The following is a 14659-nucleotide window of genomic DNA, read 5'->3' as shown; positions in this document are numbered from 1 at the left end:
CGCTGGTTGTCTTGCGCTTTCCTCTCTGTATTTCTGACCTTCCGCATCTGACCAAGTGACGTGCATGAACAACCACTTATCCCCACGTGAGCCCTTTCCCTCAAGTCACTTCCTATCTTCGCTCACCGCATAATCTCTTGGTAAATCAGTTGCTTCAGTTGCTCTTTGCTCAGGTTGTCCTTGTGCTTGTCGAAATCGAAGAATTCCTCCGGAATAGGCGGCGCGGTGGGCTCATCATCAGGATCGTGGTAAGGCTCAAGGTAGGGGTGCTTGAGGGCATCCTCGACTGTGATGCGCTTAACAGGGTTGAAGGCGAGGAGCTTTTCGAGGAGGTCGAGAGCAAGATCAGACGTCTTGGGGAAAAGAGTTCGGAACGGCACCTTCTTCTTGAAGGGGAGCGAACGAATATACTCTCTCGCGCGGCGCGACTTAATTCCATAATAGTCCTCCATCGTTGGTGTTCCAAGAACGTCAAGGATCAGGGTCAACTGATGATGATCTAAAGTAGTCTTGTATCAGTATGGCAATGCTTACGAACACAGACCAGGAAGCACACGTCGACTTACAGTCCTTGCCGGGGAATAAGGGTTTTCCGCTTAGCATCTCCGCCAAGATGCAACCAACTGACCACACATCGATAGCTTTCGTATACTCCTTAAACGTCAACATGATTTCGGGAGCACGGTACCATCGCGTCGCAACATATTCCGTCATGAACCCAGAGTTGTCCTCCTGGGAAGCTGCAGAACGTGCTAGGCCGAAGTCGCAGACTTTCAGATCGCAGTTGGCATTCAAAAGCAAGTTGGAGGGCTTTAAGTCGCGGTGAAGAACATTGGCTGAGTGCATGGCCTTAAGAGCGCGCAGGGTCTGGTAGATGAAGTATTGGCAATGGTCGTCGGACAGATCTTGGGTGCGGATGACACGGTGCATATCAGTCTCCATAAGCTCCTATGATATCAAGACAGGTTAGCATTCAACTTGTATCGAGTACTGGTTCTGTGTACAACTTACTTGAATCAGGTAGACCTCATTGAAGGTCTCGTAGCTGCGGGGTTTCTGGATATCGAGAATAGAGATGATGTTCTCGTGGTTGAAGTATCTCAATAGCTTCATCTCACGCAGAGTCCTCAGGCAGAACATGGAGTGGTCGAAGGGGGTTATCTTCTTGATGGCCACTTTCTGGCCGGAGGGCTTGTGTATCGCGGAGCTGTAGGATGCATCGTTAGTTTAATGGCTTCCATAGGGGCCGGATGGGATAAAGCCCAACGTACCAAACAACTCCGTAAGCACCTTCGCCAACAACATCTTGGATGTCGTACTGCTCGCTCACATTGAAAGAAATCTTTCGGGAGCCTGAGGGGTTAGGGGGATTCGCGCGCGACATGATTGATGATGTGCGACGATAGTATCGAAGTTCGGGCAGAGGGAGTTATCGAGACGGTTGACAGGTGTCGACGGAGCAATAGCACAGGCGGGTCCTCGCGAAGGAGACGCTACCTTAGGCGGAGCAGAAAAAAGGGGGGGAAGGAAGGGTGTGAATTAAGAGGTCCTAATAAGGCGCTCTTGCAGAACCACAATTGCTTTGAAGAGTGGTTCGGTAACGAGCCAGGAGTTTTTTGGTATCGTCGCCTGCGGGGGTATAATTATTGGCGGGAACGCCGGTTGTGACTTGTCGAAAGGTAGGGTAGGATCGACGGCTGTCAAAAAGGATGGCGTCGCAGACACACAAAGTTTCGCAGAGTTGGGGGGCGACGTTCTCTGGCAGTGGAAGGAAGCCGGGTCAGTCCAGTCAATGAACAGGCGCAGGCAGTTCGGCTTGGAAGTTTTTCGAGAGGGGGAGAAGGAAAGTGACAGAGAGACGCAGCACAGCGGACGGGAGGGTGGAAGGGGACGAGTGTCGTTGGAGGTTCAAAAGTGGGCGAGGGCCGTGTTTCTTGGGTCCGCTCGGGCCTTGGGGGTGCTGGGTGAGGTCCGCTTGTCACAGGCCGGGAGGTGTTTGATTGTAGGCAACGTCTCGGATTTCGGTTGTAAAGCACGCAGCAGGAGTTTTTCTGCCCTGGTCGGCGCGGCTTTTGCGAAGCGAGGCACGACGAATTGTCGGTAGTTCGACGAAGAAAAAAGAGGATGGTAACTGCAGGATTCAGGTGTTGATTCGGAGAGGGAGAATGTGAGAGAGAGGGAGAATATCTGTGCAGTGGGCTAGAAGTGAAGAGTTGGTGTTAGCTGGAAGGAGCTCCAACGGGTCAAGCGACGGAAAAGGCAGGTATCCCGGGATGCGCAAGGTTGAGCAAAGTGAGGGTCCAAACCAACTGGGTCGGACAGGATAAGGTCAGGTCGGGTAAGGAAGGCAGGCCAAAGCTAGGTTGGGCAGACGAACAACCAAACCCAGCACGAAAATTTAGTTATAGGGGGTTGGTGAACAAGCAAAAAACATGTGTCCGTCTTCTGAGTAGTTTCTCGAAAAGAACAAAAAAAAAAAGAGAGAAAACCGACTCACGAAGGAGAGTTTGGAGCGACAGGCGAAATGCAGGGTGGACAGATTTCCAGAACAAAGGATGCGGCAGCAAAGCGCGAACCAGGGAGCGAGGCAAAGGTGTGTGTGTTTGTGTGTGTGTGTGTTACTGACTACAACAAGTGGTGACCGCGACCGCGCAGTAGCAGTAGGTGAGGAAGCGAAAGCGGGCCGTGAGGCAACGAAACGAAGCCAGGTAAGGGGAATGGGAGCGGGTGATGAACCGAGCACCCCCTGTGACGACGAGACTTCAGACGAGAGTTGTAAAATGCGAAAAGAGGATTACGAGCACCCGGCCTAGAGGCTAGAGAAGAGAAGCACGACGAAGGTGGGCAAGCTCCTGAGCTGGGTGGGCGTCTGCTTGGGTGCGGGTTTACTTGGAGGCCCGACTTGGACTCTTGCGTGCCTGTGTGATCTTCGTGGCATCGAGGGGTAGAAAGAAGGGGGAAGGGGCGGGGAGGGGTGGCGAAAGTGGAGGAGGATGGAGTAAGGAGCCTGAGGGGAGGACTTGTGGTTGCGGTTGTGGTTGCGGTTGCGGTACAGCCGTGGGCTGCTGACTGACGTTCTGGGATAAAAATGCAAGAAAGCGAAGGAAAGACAAGACAGAGGAGGCACAACCAAGTACGTACCGAGAGTCTTTGAGCAACGCGGAAGTTTGGCAGATAAGGTAACTCAATGTTAAGCAGATAGCCACCAATTCGTAGAGAGGTACAATGTAAGGTGTGCTGATGTTTTAGTAAGGAAATGTGAGGAGGGATAAGCAAGGCATTCAACTGAATACAGAGGAACCGCAAGTGTCCTATGAGCCCGTGATGCTTGAGACGAGGCACAAGTGGTGTTGAAATAAAGAAGAGCAGTCTTACCCCGTCAATAGTGAGGTCCTTACGCGCGCGCACGAAACTGGTGGAAACAACGGCTCTTCACCGCCCTATTTCGGCCTGATGTCGCTCCGTTTTGGTTTCCGGTCGGTGTGCAACAGATACCAAGCTGAGAGAATGAGCGTAAAAGCAGAGCGAGAATGACGATGGGACTCTGGCGACGCCTGGGATTGAAAAGAGGTGAGTGAGGGTGGTGGAGGAGAGAGGACGACTTAGATAGGTAGGGAGGTACTTCGTGAAAAGTATCTCACTCACTGTACTCCGTATGCCCCTCATTGACGGACACTTTTAACCATGTAATAATACTTCTCTTCTGCAACTAGGTCAGAGCAGGGGAAAGCTACCTCAGCATGTACTGCAATACACCCAAGGCAAAGCACGATGGCAGGGGAGATGGCCGCTGAGTGGACCTACCCATGCAGGTATGGGAACCCCAGGCCGCCTGGCTACGCTGAAGACTGCCACACGGTCAAGGTCAGGGTCTAGGTACCTTTGTTTGGAAACGTGCTTGCTTCAGGAACCCAACCAGGGACCACAGTCTAGTTCCGGGGTTACGCCTCTACGAGAGACCTTTTCGCCCCCTCAATAGCTATCACCAACAATATCAGCCCACGGGCCTCATTATGGGGTTGGGCGGGACGGGGAGCTACGGTGTAGTAATATGCGCAAGCGTTCAATGTTACTGATTGCTCTCTCTTCTCTGCTCCGCCGACAAGGCCATTGCAAGCTGCTATTGAAAGTAGTTCTCCTCCCGGTATTTCTGTACCGACAGTTACACTTTTAAGTCCGGTCGGGTCACCATCTGAGTCTGATTCCAAGGCCGCAATAACTATGGTAATATTATTCGGTGGATTCTATCGACATTGATTATGGTTGAAATTACGACAGGGCCATCCCAGCGATGGGAGAAGCCAATTGTAAGATGTGCAGCACAACAAATCAGAACGGGTATCACATCGCGATGAGACCAGGTACTTAAAATACGAGAACGTAAGGCCTTTGCCAGTGTGCGAAGGCGCCAACGCCTACTTGAATAATGAACACCGTGATTAGGGAACGGAAAGGTATTTGAGAAGGGGGGAGCAGCTACCTTACGCTGACATCCCGACTACTTGTTTGCGGCATGCCTTCACCCCTAGACGCCTTTTCGACACTCGATCAGACACTATCATGTCGCTATCTCTATCTCTCTCTCTCTGTTTTTTTTTTTTTTTTTGCCTTCTCAATACCACCGGTCCAATCTTACTGGTTTTTGACTGTATTCTATGACAAGTCAGCCTCTTTTCTCCCCACCTGTACCCAAGTCCTATAACCCTTTACTTCAAAAAGATGAGTTGTGTCCAGGCCATTACCGACCACAAATAAAGCCATATTCTTGTTGAAGGACATTTCCCGACTCGCTACCACCGACGCCAGCGATGGTCACACGTGAAGCACTTCCCTGTAACTAGCTAGGTGCCTTCCGTACCATCGGAACCGAATCTCGGTCTCAGATGGTCTGTTAATTGCATCTGAATGAGAGCTGTGGACAAGCAATATCATGGGACGGTCCACTGTTGAATGGATCTGACATTGGCTAGCACAGCCGGGTGAATGTACTTCACCGGAATCTCGTTCCTGTAGTTTGTGCTAGAGTCAGGAGGGTGGCATTAACCATAGTACCTATACAGCTTGATACATGTTTATGACTGGTATCCAGCAAGGATCAGGGGTTGCCCATTGAATGACCAAGCCCCTTCGATGTGGCTCTTCAGAGCTGTCATCTACTGTGCCAACAGGATTCGATAAATCATTGCCATGCCGTGTGATAAAGGGTCAGATGGCTGCTCAACCGATGCTGGGGGAAGCCTCTAGACCAGTCCTGTTGTTAGTATTGGCTAGCACTCTGCAGCCGATGCGCACTAACCACCACGGCGCCTACGCCCGCCTTCCATTGGGCTCCGGCGCGTCTCCTCCCACCTCGGCGCGTGTGTTTCACCTCTTACTGGTACTAGTTTCACCATCCAAAGCCAGGGACTACCACCACCAATGTGATGGGTCGTCCAATCTAACCCTAATAGAGTACAGAAAGCCCAAATATGCAGGCATGTCATCCACCTGTGGTTGCAGTCAAAAGCTAGATCGCGCCGTGTCTATTCATCATGTACGCCGCTACTCTTATCCTAACGTGTGGCAAGTCAGAGTGGCCTTGACAAGAAACACTCAACAACCGACAAATTTATCAACAATTCGAACTGACGACGATGGCGGGCCATTGCCTCCCCAAAATCTTTAACGTACCTGAACCTCGTTTGGTGCATCCCCCCAAATTAGAATACAGAGCAACAAGTAGCCAACGGAACCGCACAGTGGAAGCATTCACAAAGATTAAATTGCGTCCTGCCAGATGATGACAAAGTTAAAAGTACTCGGCCAACATTTATGCGTATTGATTTCTACCTTGACAGAGACTTTATTCTAAATATAAGCCCTCAACCCGCCAGAAGCTCCTGTGCATACTCTTCCGTCGAGTAGCTCTATCAAGTCACAACCTGTCCCAATTATTAGTCATGATGTGTCTCACAAAGCACTGACGTTGCTTACCTTTTCTCTCAGAATTCCGAGCCATTGCGCTGCACTCATGCCCTGGTCTGCTCTATCCTCCACTAGTAGGGTCTGCGCCCACAGTTTGAGACTCGGCTCGCCGTCTTCTCGGACGACATAGAGATGGGGTAAAATGATGCTGCCAACTCCCTTGGACTTGTGATCCCGACTCTTGTGAATTACTGCCCGTACCCGCTCATTGAAGTCATTTTCCAATTCCGGCACCGCTCCCTTGCCCACACGCAGCTGAGTCCTGTCTTCAACGCCGAACACGTCCATCAGCAACTGTGGCACTGCGTCCCTGCCTGCCCACAAAAACTGTGTCTGGCCGTCATCAATAAGGTACAGTCCGTATGGAACCAACCGCTCAGATGAGAGATTCAGAGGCGGCGGGAGCACAATTTGACTTGTCTCTTGATCAGGCACACCCGCGTTGTCGGGCATGTCGTGGAGAGAGTAGAGGCGGGGGTAAATATACTGCATGAGAAGAGGAACAGGCAGCGTCGACAGCAAGCAGAGGGCGGCAGACCGCAAGTCTGATGGGATCTGCGCAGATTTTCGGAGACCAACGTTCTTCATGAGACCAAGGAACAGAATGGGGAGGCCGCGGAGGTTGGAGGGGAACTGTAATCCACCGCCCATGCTGCCACCTGCCAATTCCTTTCTGAAAGTCTGGAGAAGCTCGATCAATTTGTTCTGAAGGGAATCACGGGCAGCCTCCAAACCTCCACTCAAAGCACGCTCAACCGCCTTGTGGCTAAAATACGTTGTAATCGCTTGCTGATCCGCCGAGGCGTAAATATCGGCGAGGTTGGTGGTCGTTGGCAGAGCTAAAGTCATGACACGGATACGTCGTTCTCCGTTGCAGGTTGTGTGGAGGACTGCCGCCTGCAGGCAAACAACATTCTTGGTCAAGTTCTCGTCGATGGCCACTTCAACCACATAGCACTGGTCTCGAGGGAAAGCCGGGAATGCGCACAAGTCCGAACTTCGGTTGAAGAAGTTACCGTAGAAAGCATTCATGCGTAAGCCAGTGGTGGCGCGAACGCGAAGGACGGCCTCCAACCCAATTTCTGAGGACAAGTAATCACTGAATTCAGAGGCGAACTTGATGGCATCCTCTGGACGGCCGGCGTTCCAACCGGGATAAAACCAGGTTTGACCTCCGGTATATCTCGGCAAGTTGCTAAGGGAGGCGACATCCTGGTATTGCGACGAGAACAGGAACATGTCGATGGAGACTTGGTTCTTGGAGCATTCCACGGCAAAGCTCTTATAAAAGCTGTTTGAAGTCTGCAATAAGCTGCTTTCCTTGCTTGTACCGAGAAGCTTCTTGTCTTCACGCATTTCCAGTTTGCCGACACCTACGTTAGGCAACGAGGCGCTAAGCACCACGATTTTTCCTCCCAGGGCTGAAATGAGCTTGTGGCCTGCTCTGAGGGCCGAGCCCATCGCAGAACCGTTGTTTTGGTTGCTCTGGAACATTTCTGGCAACTTCGTTAGAAAGCTTTCAATGCTCTGGCGGCTTTCCGTCAAAGGCACTAGCAGGTCCTGGGGCACGGGGAGGAAAGGCTCATCCAAGTCGCTGACCACCAACATGTTGGTTTCGGCGTTTTCTTCACCATCCTTGGGAACCGAAAAGTAGTGTAAGCTGGAATCTACGGCAATAAAGCCAAGTCGAGTGCGACGATCGGCATTGGGTATCCTGTCAAGGCTGTCGAGAATGGTCCGGGCGCTAGTGGCAAGCAGGCCGGTTGAGACAGCGGCGTAGCTCACATCAAAGAGGAAAAGGTAAACAAGAGGCTGGGGAGGGCGGACCATGTACTCTTGGGGTGCGACAAATTCGACGACAGAGTAGTTCAGCTCGTAACGGCCCCATCGATCAGTGCTTCTCTGCGACGCGGCATCCCAGTCGAAGGCTTGAGGTACGTCATTTGTCAGGTTACACATGTTGCAGCGCCATCGGTGGCCGTGGTCCAAGAAGGTGACAAAGGGGTTGATATATGTCCTGCACCTTCGGCAGCGTGCAATGACTTGATCCTGCACGATGGGAATCGGGTCTTCGCTGTCATGGAGAGCCCCGTATGGCTGGATGACAAGCGCAAAAGGTAACCGCGACTTCTTAAGGAGGGAGTGTGTCGTCGGAACGGCATTGAGGGTAGAGCGCACGTATTTGGGGGAACAGTTCGCGTCGGGGGAAGGGGTTACGCTAGTCTAGTACCATCATCAGTGATAAGCTTGAGGAGGAGCAAAAGGTGACATACGTTGGGAGGCAGTATGATGGGAGGAGGAGGCAGATCCAATTCGGAGACGTTGAACGGCTGATTCATCAAATCAGTAGGATACAGCTGGTTCAGGGCCATAGGACGAGCGCCCTGACCAGAAGCAGGCTGTTGCGGCTGGCCACCGAGATTCATGCCGGCCATCTGTTGATTGAGGCCAGCAACTCCGCCGGCGGCAGGAGCGCCACCGGGTGCAGGGTAACTGGCATCCGGGGGTTGATATCCACCATAACCTCCGGCCGGGGCGGCAGCGGGCTGTTGTATACCATACTGTTGCGACTGCGGAGAGCCATAAGCTGCAGCCGCGGGCTGGGCATCCTGTTGGGGATAACCTCCATATGCTGAAGCTTGCGGCTGAGGCATGCCATACAGACCGCCTGGCGCTTGCGCAGGTGCGCCAGCAACATTGGAGTTGGCACCAGCTCCGAACTCGTACGCCTGGGTCGCGTAGCCTCTCTTCTTCTTTTTGCCATGGTCGGCGGCAGCAGGCTGAGTGGCTTGACCAGTCTGGGGGTCGTAGCCATCCTGAGGCTGATCGACAAAAGGCTGTTGCTGCGGGGGGTTTTGGCCGTAGCCATCGTTCGACGCCGACATGATGGGCGGTCGTAGGAAATAGCTTCTGCTACTTGTTTCCTGAGTCGAAGAAATAGCTTCGGTGAAGATGAAAGGGTAAATTGGTGCAAGGAATTCGACTTGCTGCACTGGCGGTGCCGGTTTGGGGAGTACACGACAAGCGGCGTGGCGTAGCGAGGGGTTGATTTAAGGAGGAGAGCAGAGCTCAGCGTAGAAATGTGTCCACAGCGCTGGCACCAAGGAGACGGATTTAGAGATCAAGGCCAGATTCAGCTGACCTAGATCTTAGATATCCGGGCAGGGTTGTAAGAGAAGGATGAAGGCAATGATGGAGTGGCAGCAGCAGCAGCAGCAGCAAGCCTTGAGAACTGTTGAATGGACAGGTGGTTTAACCCACTCCTTCCAGCTTTAGGTGTTGACCTGTCGTCTACCAGGCACCCCAGGGCTCAATAGTTTAGCGTGCCGTACTGCTGGCGGCCAATGGTGGCGGTCGACACCAGCGCGCACGGCCCATGTGAGGCTGTTGAAGTCGGAGGAAGGAATATCATTTGAACCGAGGACCATGTGCTGTGTTATGTAATATGGAACAACGCCCGTGACTCCCTCTATCAAGCATGATTCAGAGTTGGCCCAACATTCAAAATAATCGTAGGTAAAAAATCAAGTGATGCAGTTAGAATCCCAGTCAACTACCTAAGCTGTAAAGCAGACAAGGGCAAGCGTTGCGCTGGAGCGGAAAGATGAACAACGCCAATGATTGTGTCCCATTTATGCAACAATCTAATATCAGTTCCTTCTTGCACAGGACTATCGCAGCCTTCAGTTGTTTGCGACATTACCCGCGCGCCAGAATCAGCTTACTTATTTCTAGGTTGAGCCTCCTTGCTCATTTGCGAGCTAGATGCTATACGTATTGAATACGTAGACAATACCTAAGTGAGCTTTAGGGTCAGAGTGGGGACGTATGCCCAGCCAACAACGGCACACACGAACCGATTAACGCCGTAGGGCAAGTTACAGCAATATTAGCTTCAAGGATCAGTTCGGTGACTAGTTTGCATTGCAACCCACGCGTTGTCCATCTGCCCATGAATAACTCCCGCACTCTATTCAGTCGAAGCTCTAAACGTAGAGAAGAATTGACAACTATCATCCCGTCACAGCCCACTAGGCGTGGGTGCTCAGGTCCATGCTTTGGGTTCAGAGCTACACAGGTACGCCAGACGGCAAATAAGTTCCGGTCTCACGACAGGGTGCCTGTCCTCGGCCTCCGCTGGAGGACCACTGTGGCCCCCGACAACCTCCAAAAGCGCAGCTGCCAGCTGCCTGCTTGTCATTTTAGGAGTAACATCTAGTGCATTATCCCGGCCTCGGCGGGGCCGCCGCGGTGCATAGCATCCCCTAAAGGGCATCCGTATACACTAAGAAGGATTGGTGACCCCCGCCCATCGCCGAGTACCCCACCTCTGGTCTCTGACAGCCACTCACATCTCGTGCGCCCGCACTGGTCTGTCTCCTCTATTGCGTGTCGCCGATCAGCGCGACTCAGCTTCACCTTGTGATGGAATCAGCAGCATCGACAGCTGCTTTGTGGCCAATTTTTATATTATGTGGTTTGGAGACATAAGCTATTGTGAAACACTGAGAGGGCGCTACATCCTCTAATACACTCCATGTACCATTCAGTGACATCTACTTCACGTCAAATGGGAAACCCGGACTTGTACTCATCTGGTCTTGCCTCGGAAGGGCTGCACTGCCTAACTAGCCATGCTGTTAGCCTCCTTGACTTGGCTTAATCAGTTAGTTTCCTGGCTTTTGCCCTCCCTCTTTTGTTTGGTCTTGATGTCTCGTCCAATCTCGCGCTCTCTTGATTAACTTGGCTTCCCCCTCCCGACCAACAACTTAACCTCCTTCCTCGTTTTCTTCCTGGATCTACCTTCATTTCCCACTACACTACTCTTTTCCCCCTAGCCTAGCCTACGTATACCGTAGTCTTCATTTTCTGGGAACCACCATACATTGCCTTCGCGATCGACCTTTTTTCATCCACTTCCATTGGCGCCCTCCGTATCTGTCCCTCGACCGTTGACTCGCAGCAGATTCTCCTCATTTTCCTCGTCTCTCGTTTCGGCTCTTGGAGCTAGACAATTTCTACACCTTTCACAAGCCCGCCCACCCGAGAATTCGACCGCGCCGTCAATCAATCATGGCGTGGGGTAAAAAACCGCAAGCGCAACCTTCTACAATCAGGTAAGTGATGGAAACAAAGGCAGCAAAGAGCGCGCATGAGAAAGATACAAGGAGTTTGGCATGTGCGTAAGCGCGCATTTCTCAAGCCGTTCTCGTCTCTTCGATGACCAGGGCGCCTTTGGGTTTTCATTTTGCTCGTGACGGCTCAATGCGCTGACACAAGGCCTTGCTTGGGCGCACATACAGTCAGATTCTCCCCCTCATCATCACCATTAGTTTCATAGCCTGCGTTGCTTGGGTACTCTGGCAGGTCTATATTTCTGTCGCCAAAATGCAGGAGTCGGCATCGGAGAAGATGGGCAAGAAAAATGTTGTCTTCACCAAAGATGGCGTTCGCGTAGGCGTCAAGCACACCAGCAACGAAAGATATGTCGACCAGACCCAGAGCTGGGTCGTTAAAGCCTGGAACCTCAGCGGGAACACCGTCGGCCAGATCAAGAAGACTAAATAGTGGCCTTCAGCCACTTATCTACTTACTCAACAACTATGACGTGTTACCTGGGGTTTGTTCGATTCTTCTCGGAACAAACTGTCTCAGCAACGGCTCCATGGGCCGGTGAACGGGCAGACGCGGCGAACGGTTGAACAGACGAAACTGATCGGAAGACTGAAGAGACGCCGGCGGTTGACTTAGTTCTCTAGGAGGAAGTGTCGATGAAGGAGAAAAGCCAGGGATTGTTTAGTCGTCAAATACGACTTTGTTGGCAGATGGGAAAACTGAACGGGTAGGTGAGCGTATATTGAGATACCCTGATATGACCTAGATTGTCCGAAAGCTTTCTGTCTTAGTGGTGTGGTATCCAGGAAAACCGCGAACGGCTATGGGTTGAGATGGCAGCGGTGTCGTCTTCCATACAGAATCTGTTTGGGTACCAGCAGGTACTGGTACCACTTACAGGTTGTGAGGCCGTCATGAATACCTTGATTGCCCACGCCTTATGTGAAGGCGGCGCACATAAACTCTGGCTCAGCGCTGCCTCGCATGGCACAGGTTGAACTTAACTGAGACACTCTCGCAGATTATTGGCTGCAATATGGCGATCATTCCCAACCACAGTGAATATGTCCAAGTAAAGTCAACCGAGTGGCGAGGATTGAGCTCTTTAATGTATGCAATATCACCCTCGAAGCCCATAGTTACAAAATTCCAACGCCGTGGTATCAACTCTTCCTTCCAAAGCTTTCTGGCTTCTCAAGTCCTTATCCACCGGTGTGCTGTTTCCCAAGTTTCCGTGTTTCTTCGCCTTCGCCAATAGTTGCGTAACGTCAACGTTCGCCGCACCTTATCTGTTCATCTCCTTTATTTGCCCACCCATTCATTACCTCATAAAACAGAGTGCTTCAATATCACCAAGAATGCCCGGTCCTTGAGGTAGGATATATCTAACCCTTGTGGATAGATGTCCCATGGCAGGCCAGCTTGCATGATTCTCATCAAATATTGGATGACATCCAGCGGTGTGACCAGCCCTGCCGTCAAACGATCACTGTGGTCCAGATCGTACCGTCAGCCAGTTCTGTGCCACCCACTGTCCTGCCTGACCAGCAGTTCCGGTAGCCTTCGCAAGCAACTCTGCCTTGTGCTTCTCCACGAACTCCTTTTGCATAGCCTCACGTTGCTGAAGAGGGTTCATCGAATAGCCTGCTGTAGGAGGAGCATACCTCGCCGACAGCAGCTTCTCGAAGTTGTGGGCTTGGGGATACGGCTGTGCCATCAAGCCGTCCCTTCTAATAAGCATCGATGGAATACGGACTTGCAACTAAGTGAACGATTAGCTGGTGATGCACGACGAGAAAGTATCAACATGGATTTACCTGTGACAGAATGTGGGCATATTTAACGCCAAGCTCATCACCGATGAACTTCAAGCGTCCAACCACCCAAGCTCTTTGTGCATCTGTTGTATAATCCTGGCCATGCAGACATGCCAATGGCCAAGTAAGGAAATAACCAGGGAGGCCTTTTTGTGCCTCTTCAAGACCACAGGCAAAGCCAGAAATGTTCGCCCTCTCAAGAAGCTCGGGTCGCTTCAAATGCCATCCGAGATGATACGGCACAGAAGCGATGATATCGCTAATAGTGTCCACGCACGTCCGTGCTGCTGTTGCATATTCGGGGGTTGTGCGATAGTCCACGGGTGAGCAGACCCAAGCAGCACAACGGACGATGACCGATGCAAGAATGAGACGAGACACTCTTGCCATATTCCATACACTGGCGATCCAAAAATCTTGATACACATCTACCCGACCCGGGAACACCTCCGCTTTAGTATAGTCTCCATTAGGGACATTGTCTTCCCATGCGACAGTCGTGTATTGGAAATAGTCAGGGGTGTTTCTCATCCAGTTCACAAACTCTTGGTCAACAGTTTGCGCTCTACGAATCATATCAAGCATGATGTCGATGTTCTCGGGGCTTCGGGCCACGGTCGACATGAGCCGAGTTACCTCGGCTCGCAGCTCGGCGGTCTTGATGTTAAGTCTCTGGCACTGGGCGGCTGACTCGTCCTTTACGGCGTCACTGAGCCACCATTCGACTCCCATAATGGGTGCGGTTCCTGTGCTGAGGGTGTGAATAATCATTTGAGTTCGAACAGCGATGAAAAGAAGCAGGCCAGTCTTCGTCCGCAGCTGCTTGCGCCCTCGAGCCTTGACGAGTTGGATAGCGCCCTCGATGTGTGAACCCCAGGCAAACATGCCCATCTGGCGGGCCGTCATGTTTTCGAAGAGGCCAAGCATTAGGACGGAAGCCAACGTGGCATCAGACTTGGATTGGTCGGGATCCTGGAGAGCAATATGGGTTGCAGCTAGGGCTTTAGTATAATGGCCCAATGCCTTGTCGCTGAGCCCAGTTCCAGCCGCATTCGGTCGATTGCCTAACGAGGCAAGAGCACACGCATTAAAAGCGTGTTGCAGGTGATGATTCCCTTGGTCGTGTTTGAGTAAGGGTAAGAGGTACTCCATAAATCCGCGAGTGCTGCCTTGTCGGGGTAGGAGGACGTAGTTCGCTACGAAGTGACAAGAAGCCATCTGCTCAACAGGTACATTGAGTCCTGGGCTGACGGCTACAGGCGAGTCGACTTCCTTCTTGAAGGTAGGTGAGATACTTTTGTCGGAAGTAGGAGAGTCCAAATCTTTTCCTTTCTGGGCGAGGGCTTTGCGGTTCGCCTTTTGAGCCCTTCGTTCTGTTGCTTTGGTTTCGTTCCGGAAGACGAGGTCGAACTCGTCCTTGTAGCCCGGGCATTGTCGGCGTGACTTGGCACATTGATTACACGTAGGCTTCGTCTCATCACACTGTAAAGAAGAAGCCATTTGCGTCAGCATGGAGGAGACCACGACAACTTCGTCCGGGAACGAGTGACTGATGATCCAAAGCTTACCTTTATCCTTCGAGTCCTGCACATCTGGCAGCCCCTTGAGGGCTTTCCACAGTAGACCATGGTGGCGTCGTCTTATGCGTGAAATAGGGATTTTGGTCGGAACCGAGTAGTAGCGGACGAAATTTTATATGGCGAGGTTGCAACAAGAGAAATGGTTGCGTATCCTATGTCGGTAGGAATGAGAAGCCTTCGAGG

General features: G+C 51.9%; 4 protein-coding genes across 4 annotated transcripts; 1 reads left to right on the top strand and 3 right to left on the bottom strand.

Moving 5' to 3' along the window:
• Window positions 1-122: 122 nt before the first annotated feature.
• CTRU02_206073 (mitogen-activated protein kinase) lies at window positions 123-1384 on the bottom strand (the record flags this gene model as incomplete). The annotated part of the gene is made up of 4 exons (XM_070204661.1): window positions 123-499; window positions 567-948; window positions 1012-1207; window positions 1242-1384. The coding sequence occupies 4 exons, from the start codon at window positions 1382-1384 to the stop codon at window positions 123-125; spliced, it is 1098 nt and encodes a 365-aa protein (XP_070061765.1).
• A 4525-nt stretch (window positions 1385-5909) lies between these two features.
• CTRU02_206072 (Sec23/Sec24 trunk domain-containing protein) lies at window positions 5910-8849 on the bottom strand (the record flags this gene model as incomplete). Its single annotated transcript, XM_036728756.1, has 3 exons — window positions 5910-5921; window positions 5974-8187; window positions 8238-8849. The coding sequence occupies 3 exons, from the start codon at window positions 8847-8849 to the stop codon at window positions 5910-5912; spliced, it is 2838 nt and encodes a 945-aa protein (XP_036579645.1).
• A 2188-nt stretch (window positions 8850-11037) lies between these two features.
• CTRU02_206071 (uncharacterized protein) lies at window positions 11038-11532 on the top strand (the record flags this gene model as incomplete). Its single annotated transcript, XM_036728758.1, has 2 exons — window positions 11038-11081; window positions 11268-11532. The coding sequence occupies 2 exons, from the start codon at window positions 11038-11040 to the stop codon at window positions 11530-11532; spliced, it is 309 nt and encodes a 102-aa protein (XP_036579646.1).
• A 1033-nt stretch (window positions 11533-12565) lies between these two features.
• Window positions 12566-14524, bottom strand: CTRU02_206070 (negative acting factor; the record flags this gene model as incomplete). The annotated part of the gene is made up of 3 exons (XM_036728757.1): window positions 12566-12841; window positions 12897-14378; window positions 14465-14524. 3 exons carry the CDS (start codon window positions 14522-14524, stop codon window positions 12566-12568), a joined length of 1818 nt encoding a protein of 605 aa, XP_036579647.1.
• Between the last annotated feature and the right edge of the window lie 135 nt (window positions 14525-14659).

Source organism: Colletotrichum truncatum (genome assembly GCF_014235925.2).
Source record: "Colletotrichum truncatum strain CMES1059 chromosome Unknown Contig_0003, whole genome shotgun sequence".
In the NCBI taxonomy this organism is placed as follows: Eukaryota; Fungi; Ascomycota; class Sordariomycetes; order Glomerellales; family Glomerellaceae; genus Colletotrichum; species Colletotrichum truncatum.
The sequence above is the reverse complement of the archived record's forward strand: the minus strand, read 5'-3'. Positions and strand labels throughout refer to the sequence as shown.